At 44.8% G+C, this 18,014-nt stretch overlaps 2 gene segments (V, D, J or C); both read left to right on the top strand.

The window, feature by feature from the left end:
- The first annotated feature begins 13,023 nt into the window (after positions 1–13,023).
- Positions 13,024–13,549, top strand: LOC102440200. The segment is given in 2 exon segments: positions 13,024–13,072; positions 13,185–13,549. Coding segments are annotated over 2 exon segments (414 nt in total).
- A 3,301-nt stretch (positions 13,550–16,850) lies between these two features.
- Positions 16,851–17,415, top strand: LOC111827182. The segment is given in 2 exon segments: positions 16,851–16,914; positions 17,030–17,415. Coding segments are annotated over 2 exon segments (435 nt in total).
- Positions 17,416–18,014: the final 599 nt, after the last annotated feature.

The raw sequence follows: 18,014 nt of genomic DNA on the forward strand, positions 1-18,014 counted from the left end.
GACTTCAAGGCAACACATATCCATTGACCCTTCATTGTCACAACAAAGAAAGGCACTATTTTCTACACTGTAGCCACACCCCCACCCCACCAAGGCTGTTTGACATCTTTCATGGGGGCTGTGTGAGCAGAAAGCTTTCCAGATGTGTTTTCCAAGCTGCAGCACAAAGGGAATGAGATATTTGCCATGAGAACAGTCTTCCTGCATGGGACACAGTGGCCACAATGGGAAGGATGAAGAATAACTGTTACTCCTTCCTTTGTTCTTTTAGTTCAATAATTTCTGCTCCTATATTTTGTACAAGGAATTGTATCACATAAAACAGAAAATAAAAATTTCTGGGTTTTTTTTTGCCTTTGAGAGTTTTAAGGTTTAAGTTGTAAAGTCTACTGATTTAAATGTGAATCTCATCCAAAAACACCCTCACAGAAACACCCAGAACAATGTTTGACCAAATATCTGTGCACCTCATGGTCCAGTCCCACTGACACATTAAATTAACCATCAGACCATCTCCCAGGGTTGTATAAAGACACACTAAGGTTAAAATAGGACATAATTGGAGTCTGGATCTTGAGTCCCTTTTTACTCTCTGACAGTTTTTCCTACCATATCTTATGTGCAAAGTAGATACAGACACACTTTGTGTAGAAACCCTATAGTTCAGGATTTTAGAAGTCACAATATGGAAATATTTATGCCCGATGATCCATTAGATGACATTCACTAGAGCATGTGACATACATCTGTCCTTAGTCATTTAAATAACTATTACTGATGTGAATTATATACAATAAATATTACAGACTTTAGGTGGAGAGAGCAATGACTTTTGAGTAATATACAGGGTGTCCTAAAAATGTACACATCACTTTGAATAATTATTAATTCCATTGGGTTAAATCTGAAAGAAAGAAAGATGAATTGGGCTATCAGCTGTTAAGGTCTGTATACATTTTGGGGGACACCAGATATCTATAATAATAAAAGCATAATATGCTAATGAGACCAGACATCCTTCAAGAGGAAGCCAGGGCTTGAGGGAAGCCCAGATCCCAGGAGCCGGAGGAAAGCCAGTGCCAGCAGCCAGGGGAAGGAAGGCCTACTCTTGCATAAATTTCATGTGCCAAGCCTCTACTATAGATATAAATGCCTTTAACACTTCCTCATAAAGCTAGAGAACATTTTCATCACTTAGAGAGTTCTCCTCATGCCCCTTTACAATGCCTCAATCCATCACTGACAACCAATGACATGATTTCTATCTGTAAAGATTCATTTTGCTTAGGCATCTTTTTAATATACATTTATCATCTCTACCTATTAAAACAAACCCTCATTAGTGCATAGCTAAGTACTTAAGAGCATGAGGTACTCCTGGAGAGCATTATGGACAAAGACACCTGATCCACGTCAGCAATAAATCTACCTGGGGCTAGATGGTTTGATAGAATGACCCTCAAAAGGTCTTTCCAGCTGGTACAGCTATTTTTATAAACTGTATTTCCTGATTTTCACTCATTTCTTGTCTCATGCACCCATTCATTCCAATTACTTTGTAATGATAATTGACAAAAAGTCATCATATCTAAGGAAATGCTTTTGAGTTCCCATCAGATGCACAGTTAGCCTGGGTCATGGTCACACATTGTGAGCTGGTGCTGAGGTCCACGGGGAAAGTGATTTCATGAAGAGATCATTTTACATTGGGAAGAGGGTTCCCTTCACCTTGACCTCAGTGTCTAACCCACAAAACAGGAACCTTGAGCTGGAAAATCCCCCTTTGTGTTCTGGGCTTGTGTGGGAGCCACTATTCTGTGCTGTGTGTCCTTCTGTGTCCAGGACCAGAGAAGTCCTGGGGATGAACATGGAGCCCATTTTTGGGCTGGCCAGGCCCCAATTCAAGGCTTGTTGCTGTGCTTCCAACATCAGGCTCCTCCTCCAGTTCTGATTTTAAACTCTGTGTCCTCTTCTCCTAGGCCTGGATGTGGTTGTGCTAAAGGGAAATCAGCACCCTGGGAGGTGACCACGGATTTGAAACTAAAATTCATGTACTTGAGACCTGCTACACAACTGGCAGAGTCCGTGGTCTAAATAGTAATACTTTGAAGATAATGACGGCAGAGCATTGAAGCAAGTGTGGGGTCCTTCTACGCATGGGACTGTATGTAGATTAGCTACAGGGTTTTAAGAGCCATTATAGTTTTTATTTAATTACTAGAGGTGCGGTGCACAAAAATTTGTGCACTCGGGGTTTGGGGGGGGGGTAGTCCTTCAGCCCCACCTGTGCCCTCTCTCAGTCTGGGACCCCTCAGGAGATAATGACCTGCTGGCTTAAGCCTGCTCCCAGGTGGCAGAGGGCAGGCCCAATCCCTAGGTGCAGCCCCTGGTGGGCTCAGAGCAGGGCCGATTGGGGAGTTGGGGCGCTGCCCCCTGTCATGCACAGAGCAGGGCGGATCGGGAGGTTGTGATTCGACCCCTAGTCATGCTCAGGGTATAGCTGATTGTGGGGTTGGGGCACCGCCCCCTGTCACACTCAAGGCAGGGTTGATAGGGAAGTTGCGGCGCCACCCCCTGTCACGCACAGAGCAGGGCCGATCAGGGGGTTGGGGTGCTGCCCCCTGTCATGCACAGAGTAGGGCCAATAGGGGAGTTGGGGCACCGCCCTCTATCACCCACAGAGCAGGGCTGATCAGGGGGTTGGGGCGCCTTCCCCTGTCATGAACAGAGCAGGGCGGATAGGGAGGTAGTGGCCCCGCCCCCTGTCACACTCAGAGCCGCAGGGAGAGCAGGGGGTTTGGGCACTGCCCCCTGTCATGCTGATCCCGGTGCCGGGAGGCATATTACCCTTTTACTATATAGAATAGAGGCCTGGTTCATGGGTGGGGGCTGGCTGGTTTGCCCTGAAGGGTGTCCTGGATCAGTTTGGGGTCCCCACTGGGGTGCCTGGCCAGTCTGGCTGAAGGGCTGAGGGCCGTTTTCAGGCTGGCGGGTGACTGAAGCTCCCAACTGCTCCTTTTTTTCTTTTCTTTTTTTTTATTCTGGGCCAGCTTTAGCTCTGAGGCCTCGGCTGCTGAAAGCAGGTTTCTGGCCTTTGTTTACCTTCTGTATTTGATACAATGTTGCGGTCCGTCTGGCTGAAGCCTGGCTAACTAAAGCAGGTTTCTGGGGTTTTGTTTAGCTTCTATATTTGCAACATAGTTGCTTAGAGTTGCAGCTGAGAGGCCGGCAAGTCAGGCGGGGAACGTTGGAGTTCGCCCTCACTGGAGCAAGCAAGCCTCCTTGTTTGCTTCAGTGCATGGCTGGCGGCCGCCATCTGGCTGGCACTTAATTTGCATATCGCCCTGATTAGCCAATGGGAAGGGTAGCGGATGTACGGCTAATTACCATGTTTCTCTTTTATTAGATAGGATTGTCAGTGATACTTTGCAAGGAGATAGTCCCTGTGGAATGGATATCTCAAACTATAAAATAATATTTTTTTCACTCACTCACCCTGGAGTTGGCCACCTCTCCCCATGGCCCTCACACATCTGTAATCCATGGTTCCAGTAGTCATCTGCAGAGCTGAGCAGCCACAAAGAAAGATTGGTCACAGGTATGAGCTGGATCTGCTTGCCGCTGTCTCACCCCAAACACGGGAAGCAAATGCTCTGGGGAATATGATTTCACTGTGAGATGGGCGGGCTGGGGCCTAATTACAGCCCTCTGACTGCATGTCCTTCTCTCAGACCTGTGCTGCATTACTGTCTCTGTGGGAGAATTGGGTCCTGGCACAAGGCTTCTCTTTGGCCACAAGGAGGAGCTATGACTCTACTGAGATACAGGGAGCTCTGAGCTAAGGTTGAGGAAACTCCCTGGAAGGAGAGGGTGAAGGGCAAGTCTGGTTTTGTTTACAACACAGGAGAATGGGGTGGGCAGAGGCTGGGAGTCAGTGCTGGAATGTGAGGGGTTAAATACAGAGTGCTCTGCTCTGTGTTGATCTGCAGGTGTTTCTGCCCCAGCCTGCACCTCCAGACCAGTTGCTTGGGAGCCTACAAGGGGTTAGAAGGAAGAGGGGTTTGAGGTGGGGACAGTGAAGCCCGCAGGCAGATGCAGGTGGAGGACATTCCTGAGACAACATGAAGGCTGGGACTGGGGTTGGGGCTCAGCATTCTGTTCATACCAATGCATAAAATTATACCTAAATGCTGTCTGCCTCCTCTCAGCTCGGTCCAGCCTGCTGGGATGGGAGCTCCTGGACTCAGGCACTGAGAGGCCAGAGGTTGGTTGGGATCTTGCAGAGATCACAATAACTTAGGGATATCTATTTACTAGGCCAGGGGAGCCCCAGAGCCCCAAGTCCCTCACTCCAGAGTATAGGAAGAGTTTTATTCTTGTCCCTCTGCTGGGTGGTCTTCTGAGTTCTGGAGCAGGAAATGACAGGAAGCTCTTCTGGGTCTGATGAAATGGTTCTATCAAAATACCAACAGCATATTTCCTTCTGGACTCTATCTCCAATCCAATGACCCAAGGCAGCTAGAATTAACCAGACTCAAGAACACTTGATACCACAACACCTAGAGATAGAAAAGACAGACATCCGCATCCCAGATCTGAGAGGAGCTTCTCATTTTTTTCACTCAAGGCTCCTGGTGATTTTTGTTTGTTTGTTTTTTTTTTAACTTTTGGAATTTTCCTTATTTCTTAAAAATCATGGCAGTCCACAATATTATATTTTATGTCAACTCTCGCTGTATGTAGAAAAAGGAAGTTTCAGAATATCTATCTATTCTACCCAACTGCCCGAAAGTGAAAGTCTAGCGCACAAGTAGTTTAACAGAAAAATGATTAGTCCTTGTGTGAAAGTTAGTTTGGTAATTCATCTTAGAACGGAACACAGGAATCTCCTAAAGACAACCAATTCATTTGCCTACACTTAGATAGAAATTATTTAACTTTCTGTATTATGAACAACTTTCAACATCTGTTAAAAATTATAAACATTAGAAACTGCAGGAAAACACACTTCACACTTCTAAAGTCAATATTGAATATTTTATGTGACCAACTTTAGCTCAAAGATTGGGAATTCAGGGTCCCCCTGGACCTCCCTCACTCCACAAAACATCTGCAGCTTCTTCCAAATAATAAAAATAAGGTGACACATAATAACATTTGAAAGTTAATAAATAATGCCAGCACACCACAGTATTGCATTTAATTATTGTTAATTGTTACTCATATTACTTTCAAATGACTTGAAGATGAAATATTTATAATCCATATAATAATAGAAATAGTAAGCATAAATATTTTGAGTGGCTAAATGAAATTTCAATAGCTAAACAGGCCAATAGCATGAACTGATGATTTATGAAGGTGAATGACCTATAGGAGCAGGCTGTCCCATCTGGTTTTGATCTGAATTTTCATTTGGAAAACTGATGGCCATTGGTCCACCTACAGGCATATGACCTCAAGAGTCAATGTGTGCCCAGCTGGTGCAGCTCAGTGGTAGAGCATTGAGCCAGGAACCAAGAGGTCACTGGTTTGATTCTCAGTCAGGGCACATGCCTGAGTTGCAGGCTCAATCCCCTAAGAGGCATGTGCAGGAGGCAGCTGATCGATGATGTTTCTCATTGATGTTTCCATCTCTCTATTCCTTTCCCCTCCTCTCTCTCTAAAAAAATTCAATAAAATATATATTTTTTAAAAAAGGGTCAATGCGTATGTTGACTTTGTATTTTTATCAGAAAGAAAGGGGACTTTTTCAAGGTCAGAGCCACCAGTAACTAAGAGCCAGTAGGGCAGAATGGAAGGGGAGTCATGGCCCTTGTCCCCTAGCAGACCCTAGAAACCAGTTCTGAGCACCAGTGAAGAGTGAGACTGAGTCAGATGTAACTTTAACCTTCATGGAACTCTGTGTCCAGGTAACTAAATTTGACAGAATTAGACACAAGAGATTTTCATTCGCTGCCCTTATCCCAGACCACACAGCCTGGTCTTCCTGCTGAGTTCTCCGGGACTAGTGATGGAGAAAGCTCTGTCCTTGTTAAAGTCACCAAAAGCAAAGGCAATGATGGAGGTCTTGCTTCTAGAATGGAAAGAAGATTCAACTTTTAAACATCCCAACACATAAACACACCCCTTTTCTCATGAATACCCAAACTTTTGGGAATTGTTCAAATATAAGCAGGATTTTAAATACGGGACAACCCCAAATATGATCAATGTCCAAAATATGCATCCTGCTATCATCCAGCCCACTCCCCCTTTGTTCCAGTTCTTCTTGAGCCTCATCCCCACAGGTCGTAGGACTCCCCACCTCTTTGTGGATGAAGTTATCCTCATGCTAAATTTATTGCATATTTCTTCCCTCTTTTACTTTTGTGTAGTGATCAAACCCTGGCATTTCCCAAGCACCCAGCGACAGCCCTCCGTTCCTTCTGTAGAGTCTTCCCCTGCAAAAAAAGTGGCAGAGAATCCATTTCTTTATTTCATCCTATCCTTTGGACAATTCTTAATAAGCAACAAAAATTTTTTGTTTTCTACCTCTCCTGTTGAAAATATAAGACAACCAGCACAACTAACCCTATGCCATGTGGCACATGTTTCTTTACAGGGGTTTCATCTGCATCTTGTTGGATGATGTGCACCTGATTTTTCAAGAGTATTTGCAAAAAAACACTGAAGTAAATAATTCATCTGAAATCTACTCATTAACCATAGTCACGTCTTCGTATGTGCAGAATTAGTATTCTATGTAGCCTCTTATCCATGTTTTTTACTATTTTCTTCCTCCCTCCATCTCCCCACTCTCTCCCTCCCTCTACCTCCCCTATCTCCCTTCTTTTGAAAAATTTCACATATAAATTATCTGGTACAATGGGGTAGATACTTGGGACACTGGATGCCCAGTTTTCTAGCCCAGGAAACATCTAGGGATATTTCCGGTTAGGGTCATACAACTTTAAAACTGGACAGAGACTAGGAAATTATGTGTGTCAGCCCATTGTTTTATTGATGAGGAAATGAGACTCCATGCAAAGGACAGTATTTAACTGTGTTAATACTGATTATACTCCTAACCTCCATATGTCACCTATTTTATATTTCTAGTCTAGGGGAATCTCTGAGTTTTTATCAGAATATAAGCATTGTGAGAGTGAGCATATTGTCTTATACATGCTTTGCACTAAGAAGCCATTCAAGGACCACCAACAAATCAAGCATGCTAGACGTTCCAGCAAGGATGGTAGTGGTTTCTGAGGTGTTCACTGCTGTATCTCTAGTGCTTGCTTTGTGTTCACTGAAAAAAAAAAATGAACCATGTTGGGGACTGTGGGGTGGGGGCAATTTTTGAAGGGGTTTCACAAGGAAGTGACAGCTAGTGTTTCCAAACAGAGAGAGAGAGAGAGAGAGAGAGAGAGAGAGAGAGAGAGACCTCTGTGGCAGTCCTGGTTTCCTGGCCTTACCCAGGTCCTTGCTGACTTGGGTTTATTATGGGCTGAAGCCTGGCCCAGTGGGCTGAGGTATGGGAACTGTGCCTTGCTGACCACTAGGAGGTGCTGTGGCCCCACCAAAACCCCTGAGGTTGGTCAAGGTCAGATAGAAAGAATAAAGGAGAAGCTGGCTCTCAAGAAAGGTAATTTGGCAATATCTGGAGATATTTTTGATTATCATGACTGGAGAGTGGGCAGTGCTACTGCATGTAGTAGATGGAGACCAGGGGTGCTGCTAAACATCCTGTCTTCACAGGACAACCCCCACAACAAAGGATTATCCTGTGCAATATGTCAGTAGTGCTGAGTCTGAGGGACTCTAGGCTAGACACTGAGTTGTAAACTGTTACCAAAAGAGAAGGTGACCTGTAGACAATTCAAGGACAGTCAAATCCTTCCGCCTAGTTTCCCCAACTCCATGCTGTTATTCACCTCTATCACTTCTTTACCTATCACATCTGACTTCTAACTCCCTAGCAGCTCCTTATTCCCCACATAGCTCTTGCCCTTGGACAGATAAGAAAATCACAGGAAGTGGGGATGCAGTTTATCCCCCTCAGTCAACTCAAGGACTCATTAACTGGATTTGCTCCTAACGAGCATCAATCCAGGCAACGGGAAATGGCCTGAAGCTGGTTCTCAGGGGGCACCTCATAGTCAGTGTCCCACAACTGAAACAAAGTCTGAGAGTAAGTCAGATTTTCAAAGGAGCCAGGATGTGGGTGGTATCATCCTGCATTATTGTGAAGGAGACCAGGCAGACTCTGAGAGGGGGTCTGAGAGGGAGAGGAAGAGAGGAAGTGGCCAGATGCTGGGACTGGCACAGCAGAGGGAGGCAACTGTTGGCACAAGGATGATGGCAGAGAAATATTCTTGAGACAACATGCCCACCCACTCAAACTGTCCCTAAAAATCCCAAATTCCTTTGAAAGGAGAAGTTAAAACTTTTTTGAAAGGAGCAAGTGTAGGAGGTGAAAAAGGAAGAGAACTCATGTGAGGAGAGCTCAAGAATTGGGAAATCATTCTAGGCTGTGACGTTACAGCAACGCACCAGTCAGGGCTTGGAGCACTGTAGCCTAGTCTTCTTACCACTGGAGAGCAGAATCCTGGGCTAGGGCCTTGCCTGTTTTCCCTGAATCCACCATGGGCTCCAGGCTCCTGTGCTGTGTGGCCCTCTGCTTCCTGGGAGCAGGTGAGTGAGGGGCCCAAGTGGCAGGATCCACTCTGAGTCTCTCTGCCCTTTCACCTCTCCAGCAACAGGCTGCCTCCTAGGACTTGTCTGAATTCTGCCTCTTTTCTTCTCAGGTTCCCTGGACACAGCAGTTTTCCAGACTCCAAAATACCTCATCACGCGGGTGGGAAATAAGAAGTCCCTAAGTTGTGAACAAAAGCTAAACCATAATGCTATGTACTGGTATAAGCAAGACTCCAAGCAATTGCTGAAGATTATGTTTTCCTACAGTAATAAGGAGCTCATTCTAAATGAGACAGTTCCAAGTCGTTTCTTACCTGAACCTCTGGACAAAGCTCATTTGAAACTTCATATCAACTCGTTGGAGACAGGTGACTCTGCTGTGTATCTCTGTGCTAGCAGCCAAGACACAGCCCTGCAAAGTCACTGCCTCCCTGTGCACAAACCTGCTGGCCCAGCCAGGAAGCTGTGGGAACAACGTGTTCACCCAACACACCCTGCTGTGAGACCCCTGACTGGAGTTCCATCTGTAGTATAGCTCACAGTACCCAATAGGGTAGTTCTGTAGTTTGTATGCTCAAAAGTCTTCACAATTCTTACTCATCAGCTAGAGCAGGGTTTCTAATAAATTTACTGAAGTACTCAGGACTCTAAAAACAAGTAATGGCCCTGTCCCAGGCACTGAAGATCTTAACTAATGGAAGAAGCTATTCCTTTCCTTTCTCTGCTGTACATCTTATACATAATGTGCATATTACACATAACAATATTATTAGAAACATACTTCTGGCTAAAAATGTTTGATGAGTGAAAATTAAAAGGAGAGGTGACGTTTCTAAGACCAAAAGGAAATTCAGATTATCAGTGAGTTCCCTGGTTAATATAAAAATATTTGGAGAAGCATGAAATCCATGGCAATAGATAAATTAGACAGAAAGGGTGAGGGGGAAGAGCCAATAGAGGTACACTTGTGCATTGCAGACTCTCTCTCTTTCAGCTTAACAATAACCCACAACCGTCGGACCAACTGACTCTCTCTCTTTCAGAAGGATGACCAGTATGATGGTTCCTAATTCTGATTGAGTGTCATCTCAGAAGTGTCCTCCAGTTAAGACAGTAGCCAGATGATGGAGAATATTATGAGACATGGAAAGAAAAAAAGGGGCACAAATCTCTAGGTAGTAGCTAAGCTAGTCTTTGATCCTATCTTAAGTAAGATAACGTGATAAAATTTTTGTTTTGGTACAATAACAATGGTAGCAGTATGGGTAAAAAGGCGAATAGATTTTGGGTAGACTGAACTACTAAAGAAATTACTAAAATATTTTATATGAAAGATATAAAAAGATTTCTGTGGGACATTGTGGGTGATGTAGAACAGAGACTCTGGATTACGTTATGTTCTTATAAAGAGTGTTAGGATTCATCCTGGCAGGTTTAAATGCAGGATTTGCTAGGATTTATTTTAGTTTGTCCCTTTTTTTAGGGCGCCCTAGCATCTGTCCTTATTACTAGTGCATGGCCTTTCCGGGGACTCAGTGGGAATCACAGCGTATTCTCCAATGTGACTGTCTTCTGAAATCTCAGCTCTCCAGCCTTTTACCACCTGTTTTCTCCTGAGCCTTCTAGAGTCCATCCAGTGCATGCACATTAGAAACTGGCCAAGGAAAAGGGATTTCCTTACATGTATTCTTGGGGCTCCTTTTCAGTACTCTATTCACCAAATCTGAGATGTCTTGGAATCAGTTATGTCTTTCCTATTTACCTCCAAGCAACATATGCCATTACTATTTTAAATAGACAATGTTTGCTTGAATATACTGATATGTTTACCATTCACTTTTTCACTATTCCTTCATGCAATCAGACCACCCACAGATTATGTTCCTTCTTCAGGCATATTCCCTAATTCAAATAACTTAAACTCACCTTTCACCTACCACTTGCTTTGGGAAATATTTATTTTAGCTAATGTTTCAGGGCACCAGAGCTTTTCACTTTCACTCATTGTTTGAGGTTTCAATTTAAATTGTGTTGTTTGTCATACTTGGAATTTTTCTTATTTATTGGGAGCCAAACAATGCAATGAAATTCTATTTATTCAGACTTTTGCTGTTTCATGTAGAGGGGCCAGTTGGAGTGTCTTCTTGCTACAGTGGATATCCATCATCATAATTGTAATAGTAATAATGTTAGCATTTTAATGAGAGTTAATTTTAGGTTCTTATATGAGAATGGATTATCCCGAACTATAGTGGACATTCTGAGGGGGAGAATGTCCAACCCCCTTTGCTTAAATTCTAACCTATTTCCCTTTGCATTTTTTATGGTCCACATTAAAAATCCCATAATATTTGTCACATTATAAAAACGCTAATATTTTCTTTCTGACCCAGCACATCCCTGGTTTAAAGAAAATTTAATTATCAACTCTTGACTTAAAGCATGTATAACTACCCTGCTTCCCCCCAACATAGATAGATATAAATTCCTGCTACTCCAGTTTGGTAATAAATACCTAACATAATAATAAGTGGTAAAAATTATTTAGCAACTATAGATCATTTCATTTTTATGTTTATTCATACATTTATATTTTCTAAAATAAAAATTCAATGTTAGCAAAATGGTACATTTAACAATTAGCTGATATTTCAATAACTAAGCCTATAAGAGGCACAAACAGGTAGTTTACATAGTGAAGTAGAAATGGCTCACAGTAGGTCACCCTAGCTAGTCCCAATGTAGAAATGATGGGCCTGGTTTGATTTCTAACATTTTAGCAATGGTCAGGTCTTTGGGGGTCATATCATTGCACTCCCTCTCATGTAAGAGTTGAATAGAATGTCACACACATAAAGTAATTTAATCACTTGAATACAGAATACATTTCTCAAACATCATATGATATATTTTATTCCCTGGTCATTATCTTGAGTGTGTTTGATGACCTCACTACAATAGAGTTCTGTGGGTGAACATGACGTTTTATGCTTGTCCATAGCAGTTGCTCAGTGAGCATTTGTTGAACCAGTCAAGCTGGCCTATATGTTCCACATAGGATGGGATAGTATATTCATGGCTGTGTATTTTTTTGTTGTTGTTAATATATTTTATTCATTTTTTACAGAGAGGAAGGGAGAGAGACAGAGAGTTAGAAACATCGATGAGAGAGAAACATCGATCAGCCGCCCCCTGCACATCTCCCACTGGGGATGTGCCCGCAACCCAGGTACATGCCCTTGACCGGAATCGAACCTGGGACCCTCCAGTCCGCAGGCCGATGCTCTATCCACTGAGCCAAACAGGTTTCGGCAGCTGTGTATTTTTTATTACTAAGAAACCAGACATAGCCAATTTCTGTTGAGTAAGCATTGGCTGTCCTAGGAAAGTGGATGAGCGGTACTGTTGCCAACTATTTTTTTATTTTGGATGCTTCTTTCCTCTTCAGATTTCCCTAGGTTTTCATATCCAGAATGAGGAATTGGTCTGGATTGCTGACACTGGGCTGGAGAGAGGCCTGAGATCTAGGAAATGTGCCGCTTTGGCCACAAGGAGGAGCTGTGGCTCTATTGAAACCTCTGAGCTGGGGGAAGGGAGAGGACTGGGAGTCAGTGGAGGGGTGGGATGAGGAGGGAAGCTAGGGCTTTGGGACTCCATCTTTATGTCATTTAGGGGCATCAGTGGTAGACATCCCAACAATATTAAACTAAAATCTTTTTCAAATTGATTTCCCTTTGTCTTGCGCCAATTCCTGTGTTCTCTTTTAGCAACCTGTTTGCTCTAAGCCCAGCCAAGCCTTGTACTCTCAATACAGAGGCAGACGCTGGTTGTCCCTTGTATGGTTCCCTCAGCACCCTTCCCCGTGTCTGGCTCTGGGCCTACATCACGATCATGTACTTTAAGTGATGGGCACTATTCCATCCAATCTTCCTCCCTCCATGCAGTTGGGCAAAGGCCTCCAATGAGCCTAGACACTGAGGGGAAATGGAATTTTGAGCGATGTCCTGCCTGACTGAGCAGGGAAGGAAGGAGGCAATTATATGTGGCTGAGAGGAGTCCTGGGAGGATGAGAATAGAGAGAGAAACTCTATGATGAGGAAGGCAGCTAATAGCAAAAGAGCAGCTGCCAGAGGAATAACCCATCCCGGTCCATTGAAATCCATCCTCTATCAGAATCTATATAAGGCATGAAAGGGGGCAGAAGGACTGTCCCCTGCAGCCAGGGAAACTGTCAGCGACAATGACATCATAGGCAGAACCACCAACCAAGGCCTATGAGACCAGAGCCCAGCCCCCCCTGCCAGAATATCCCAGTTAGAAGATGCCACTCATCCTGATTCCACCATGGACTACAAGCTGCTCTGCTATGTGGCCTTCTGTCTCCTGGGAACAGGTGAGTCTTGGGCTCAAATTGTTTTCTTTGAATTCCAAGCCCTTCCCCTGTGGCTGCAGCAATACCCTTCTTTCTAGGCTTTGTCTGAATTTTGTCCCTTTCCCCCCAACAGTCCTCATGGACACCGGAATTACTCAGATGCCAAGACACCTGGTCATGGGGATGAGAAATAAGAAGTCTTTGAAATGCAAACAACATCTGGGGCATAATTCTATGTACTGGTATAAACAGAGTGCTCAGAAGCCACCAGAGCTCATGTTTGTCTACAACTATCAGGAACTCGTTGAAAATAACACTGTCCCGAGTCGCTTCTCACCCGAATGCCTAGACAGCTCTCAGTTATACCTTCACGTGGATGCCCTGGAGCCAGAAGACTCCGCCGTGTACCTCTGTGCCAGCAGCAAAGACACAGCCTTGCAGAAGCACCTTCTGCCTGTGCAGAAACCGCCTGGGTCCAGTCAGGAAACTGGGGGGTAACCAAGGCTCCATTCAGCATTTCCTGTGAGAGCCCAGACAGAAATCTCAGAGCACAATGCTGCCTGTCAATTCACTGGCTATGACAATGTTAAATCCCATTCAGACCCAACAGCCTGTGGCCTGGCCTTGTCTTGAACATGACTATGCGTGGACAGAATGTGCAAGTTCTTCATTATTTTCCTATCAGCTTGTGTCCTGGGAAATCTTTCATGAGGCACCTCACACCCTAGTCACAGCAGGCCTACCAAGCCTGCTTCTAATAGATACCTTTCCCTGACTTCTCTTTCCAACCAAGTTAGACACGGACTACAGCCCCAATCCCAGCTGTAATTGTGCTCAGACCTTTTCTAAAACACCTTCCCTCACCTTGTGGCTTTGTCCGTTCCCACCACTGAGGATAATAGTTTCCTAGTCCAGTTTGGTTGTTTTTCCCTTTAGTCTCTTGATCAGAACTGTGAGTCACAGAGTCCATGCCTCTAGATCGTTGCTCTGAATTGGCTGTAGGAGAAGACAGTGGGTCCTGCTTGTGTGATCAGGTCTTCACACCCAGCCAGCTGACCTAAAGGCCACATTCTCCAAGGACCCTTGTGTAGCTACAGTATTTCACGTAGGGCCTGTGGGCCTGCATGCTCCAGGACACATGGGGCTGAGCCAGGGGCATCACATGTCTGCACAGGCACTAAGGCTCAGGGTGCCAGCCCTTACCTAAGAACACCAAAGCCTTGAGCTGGGAACACCCCTATTCCCTGACCTGCCATGTGTACCAGGCTGCTCTGTTTTGTGGCCTTGGGAGCCAATGAGTCCAGGAAACAGAAGGAGACTTTTGATGTGGGCTTTTCAATCCAGATCCTCAGTATTTCCTTCATCTGGACAGCTAACAGAAGCCATGAATGTGCAAGTCAAGCAGATGCCAAGATCCCTATTGTAGAGATAAAAAAAGAAGCTGGTCTTTGAATGTTTTTAGAAAGTGAACCAATTTCTGATGTATTGGTGTCAACAAAACCCAGGACTAAGCCTCAGACTGATCCATTGGCCAGTGATGAATTTATAGGCAAAGCAGATGGGCTTAAGGCAACCTGTCTAAAAAAAAAAAAACAAAAACAAATTTACCATTAAAAATTCCCTCTAATGGGGTCTAAGCAAGCTAGACTTGACCCTTTACCGTGGATTGGGTATTTGTCCTCTACTTTCAGTAACAGGGGTGCACAGCTGTAATCACTCCCTTCCATGCACTCTCTCCATCACTGACTCCAACTCCTGGGAGTCTTTCTGTGCATCCTGGTTCTGCAGTTGAATCCTTATCCGATTCTGTTTTCCCAAGTCCCTTTGTTTATATATTTTTATTCATTCAGACTGGCTACTACCTCCTAGCAGACTAAGTATAGAGGGTTAGAATATTTTATTTCCTACTTGGGCATTGGAGAAAAACTTAAAGAAAATTAATCACATACACATGTGTTCTCACATCTGGGGAAATGGGCATTATATTATTATCAACTAGTAACCCTGCACACGAATCCAGGGGCCAGTAGCTCGCCAGTAGATTGCTGCTGCCCTCCAGTAGCTCTCTGCCTGCTGCCCCACCCTCCTGTAGCTTTCCCTACTCCCCTTACCCCCACCCCCTCATAGCTCGCTGTCCTGCCCCCTTCTGTAAGGCTCTGCTGCCTGCTTGTAGCTCACTGCCCTCCCTCCTGCTGATCCGTGATCAGGTTGTTATGTAGTCAGTCCATATGCTTCAGGGCTTAATGACCATTTGCATATTACATCTTTACTATATAGGATGAACAGAGGCAAGAGAGGATCTCTGAAATAAGAGAGTAGAAAAGAAATTCTCCAGCAGTGTGGGAACAGCAAGTAACATTATTTTTTAAACTGATCGAGTGGCGGGGGAGGGATAAGCTGATTAGTGGGCACCTGGTAAAGAGACCTGTCTAAATTATCTGCCTTATACTAGCTGTTGGGGTCATCAAAGATGCAACAACTTCTGCTGCCTGGCTAGCATGGCTCAGTGGTTGAGCATTGAACTATGAACCAGGAGGTCAGGGTTCGAATCCTGATCAGGGCACATGACCAGGTTGCAGGCTCTATACCCAGCAGGGGGCCAGCATGAGGCAGCCAATCAATGATTCTCCCTCATCATTGATGTTTCTATCCCTCTCTCCCTCTCCTTTTACTCTGTGAAATCAATAAAAATATTTTTTAAAAAACAAATTCTGCTAATTATTAATCATCAAAAAATCCTTGGGATGCCCTAGCTGTTGGACTCAGTGGATAGAGCATTTGGACTGAGGGGTCCCAGGTATGATTTCGGTCAAGAGCATGTACCTCAGTTGTAAGCTTGATCCCTGATCCTGGAAGGGGCACATGGGGGAGGCAACCAATTCATGTGTCTCTCTCACATTGATGTTTCTCTCTCCCCCACTCTTCCGCTCTCTTTAAAAAATCAATGAAAAAATATCCTCAGGTGAGGATTAACAACAATAACAACAAAATCCTTGGGAGTCTATCTGCAGTCCATCTCCATGACCACCTTTTTTCCTCTTACAATAAAAAATCCAAAATCAGCTAGAACTGGATTTTTGTACCTTTAAATTAAAAAAGAAAAACACAGTGCAACAAGAAAATGGTAAAATCGTTCCTAATATAAACACATCCTTGGACTCTTGCCCTCTTGTATCGTGGCTAACTCTAAATCTTGGTTACCAACAAAACACATCTCATGAGGGCACTGTGGAACTGCCCAGCTCCAAAAGTTTCTGGGGCAGAGCTAGGGATCTGAGCTAGCTGCCTGGGGCCAAGAGGGTTAAGCAACAGCCTTGTTTGGTGTTTTATCTGCTGTAAGACTTAATACCATAAACACTATTTTGCAGGTGCTGTCCCAGCCAGGAGTCATGAATTTCCATTGAGCAATGATTAGGGGGGCTCTCTGAGCTTGCAAGGGAAAGTGAAGGGTGCAGAGCTGGTAGGAGGCAGCCTGCATGCCCTGGGAGCAGGGACAGGTAGAGGAACAATTGCCTCATGGAAAAGCAAAGATGCTGTGGGGACCAGCATGCTACCAAAACCCAGCCCACCTCCACCAGCCCCTCCAGCCACACATGTCATGCAAGAGGCTTAGCAGGACAAAGCAGGGTGCCTACGTCAGCTGATCTAGGGACCTGGCAAAGGAGGCCAGGCTCATGGGAACCAGCATAGACAATGACATTAGAGCAGTGACATCACTGCCTGACTTCCAATCAGAAGGTGCTCAGAACATTAGTTCTTAGAGGACCAGAACTCTGAGCAAGGAGACTCCTGCCCAGTTCTGCCCCACCCTGCCATGGGCTCCAGGCTCTTCTGCTGTGTGGCCCTTTGTCTCCTGGGAGCAGGTATGTCCTTGGCACAGGTGGGGCATCTGTTCTAAGCCTGAAAGCACCTGCATCCAAGGCAGCATCAGGGTCCCTCCCCTGCTCTTTTTCCAGCTTCTGTCTCCTTCCCTCACAGGCCCAGTGGATTCGGAAGTCACCCAGACTCCAAGGCACCTGACAAAAGCCAGAGGACAGACAGTGACACTGGGGTGCTCCCCTATCTCTGGGCACTTGGCTGTGTCTTGGTATCAACAGCCCCAGGGCCAGGGCCTCCAGTTCCTCATTGGGTACTACAACGGGGAGGAGAGAGCAAAAGGAAACATCTCTGATCGATTCTCAGGGCAACAATTTGATGACTACAGCTCTAAGCTGACCATGAGCTCGCTGGAGCGGAAGGACTCTGCCCTGTATCTCTGTGCCAGCAGCTTAGCACAGCCCTGCAGAGTCACCTGTGTTCTGTGCATAAACCTCCCTGGCCCAGCATGGAGCAGCCTCAGTGCTGATAGGGCTGTGGGAACCTAGGGCTCCAGTGGTAACGCAGAGTGACTGGGGACCCTGGGAAGTGCAGCCTAGGGCTCTTCTGAGACAAAAGCCAGAGGACAGATATTGACACTGAGATGTTCCTGAGAACAAAAAGAGCTGGTCAGATGCTACATCACCATGTTCACTCCCAGATTACCTTCCCTGCCTGGCACTCTATGTGATAAAAGTAGAAGAAGGGTCTGTAATGTAATAGCTCTCACCCTCTTTTGGGAGGGGGAAGAGTTCATTTGAGGATCAAAGTTGTTGGTTAAATGTGTGGTCTAGAAGATAAAAACAACAGGAATTTGTTTTATGTAATTTATGAAAAAGAAATTGAAATTTGGGGAAAATCTAAGAGAGAAAATATGACTGAAGATGTTTGAAAATAGAGATAAAGCTAAAAGATTATTTTTAAAAAACTGTTATTTGTAACATTTTTCTCTTCCCTCCCAAAATTTTCAATGCCCAGAAAATATAAATCAAGGCCTTATAGCAACTGGCATCCCAGTGGTAAGCCCCAGGTGAGGCCATCAGCACACAAGATGATAATGTGAGAACCCTGCGATTGATTCTGACTTCTTCTTCTTGATTCTCATCCC

This window comes from Myotis lucifugus, unplaced genomic scaffold, assembly GCF_000147115.1.
Source record: "Myotis lucifugus unplaced genomic scaffold, Myoluc2.0 scaffold_141, whole genome shotgun sequence".
NCBI classification, from domain to species: Eukaryota; Metazoa; Chordata; class Mammalia; order Chiroptera; family Vespertilionidae; genus Myotis; species Myotis lucifugus.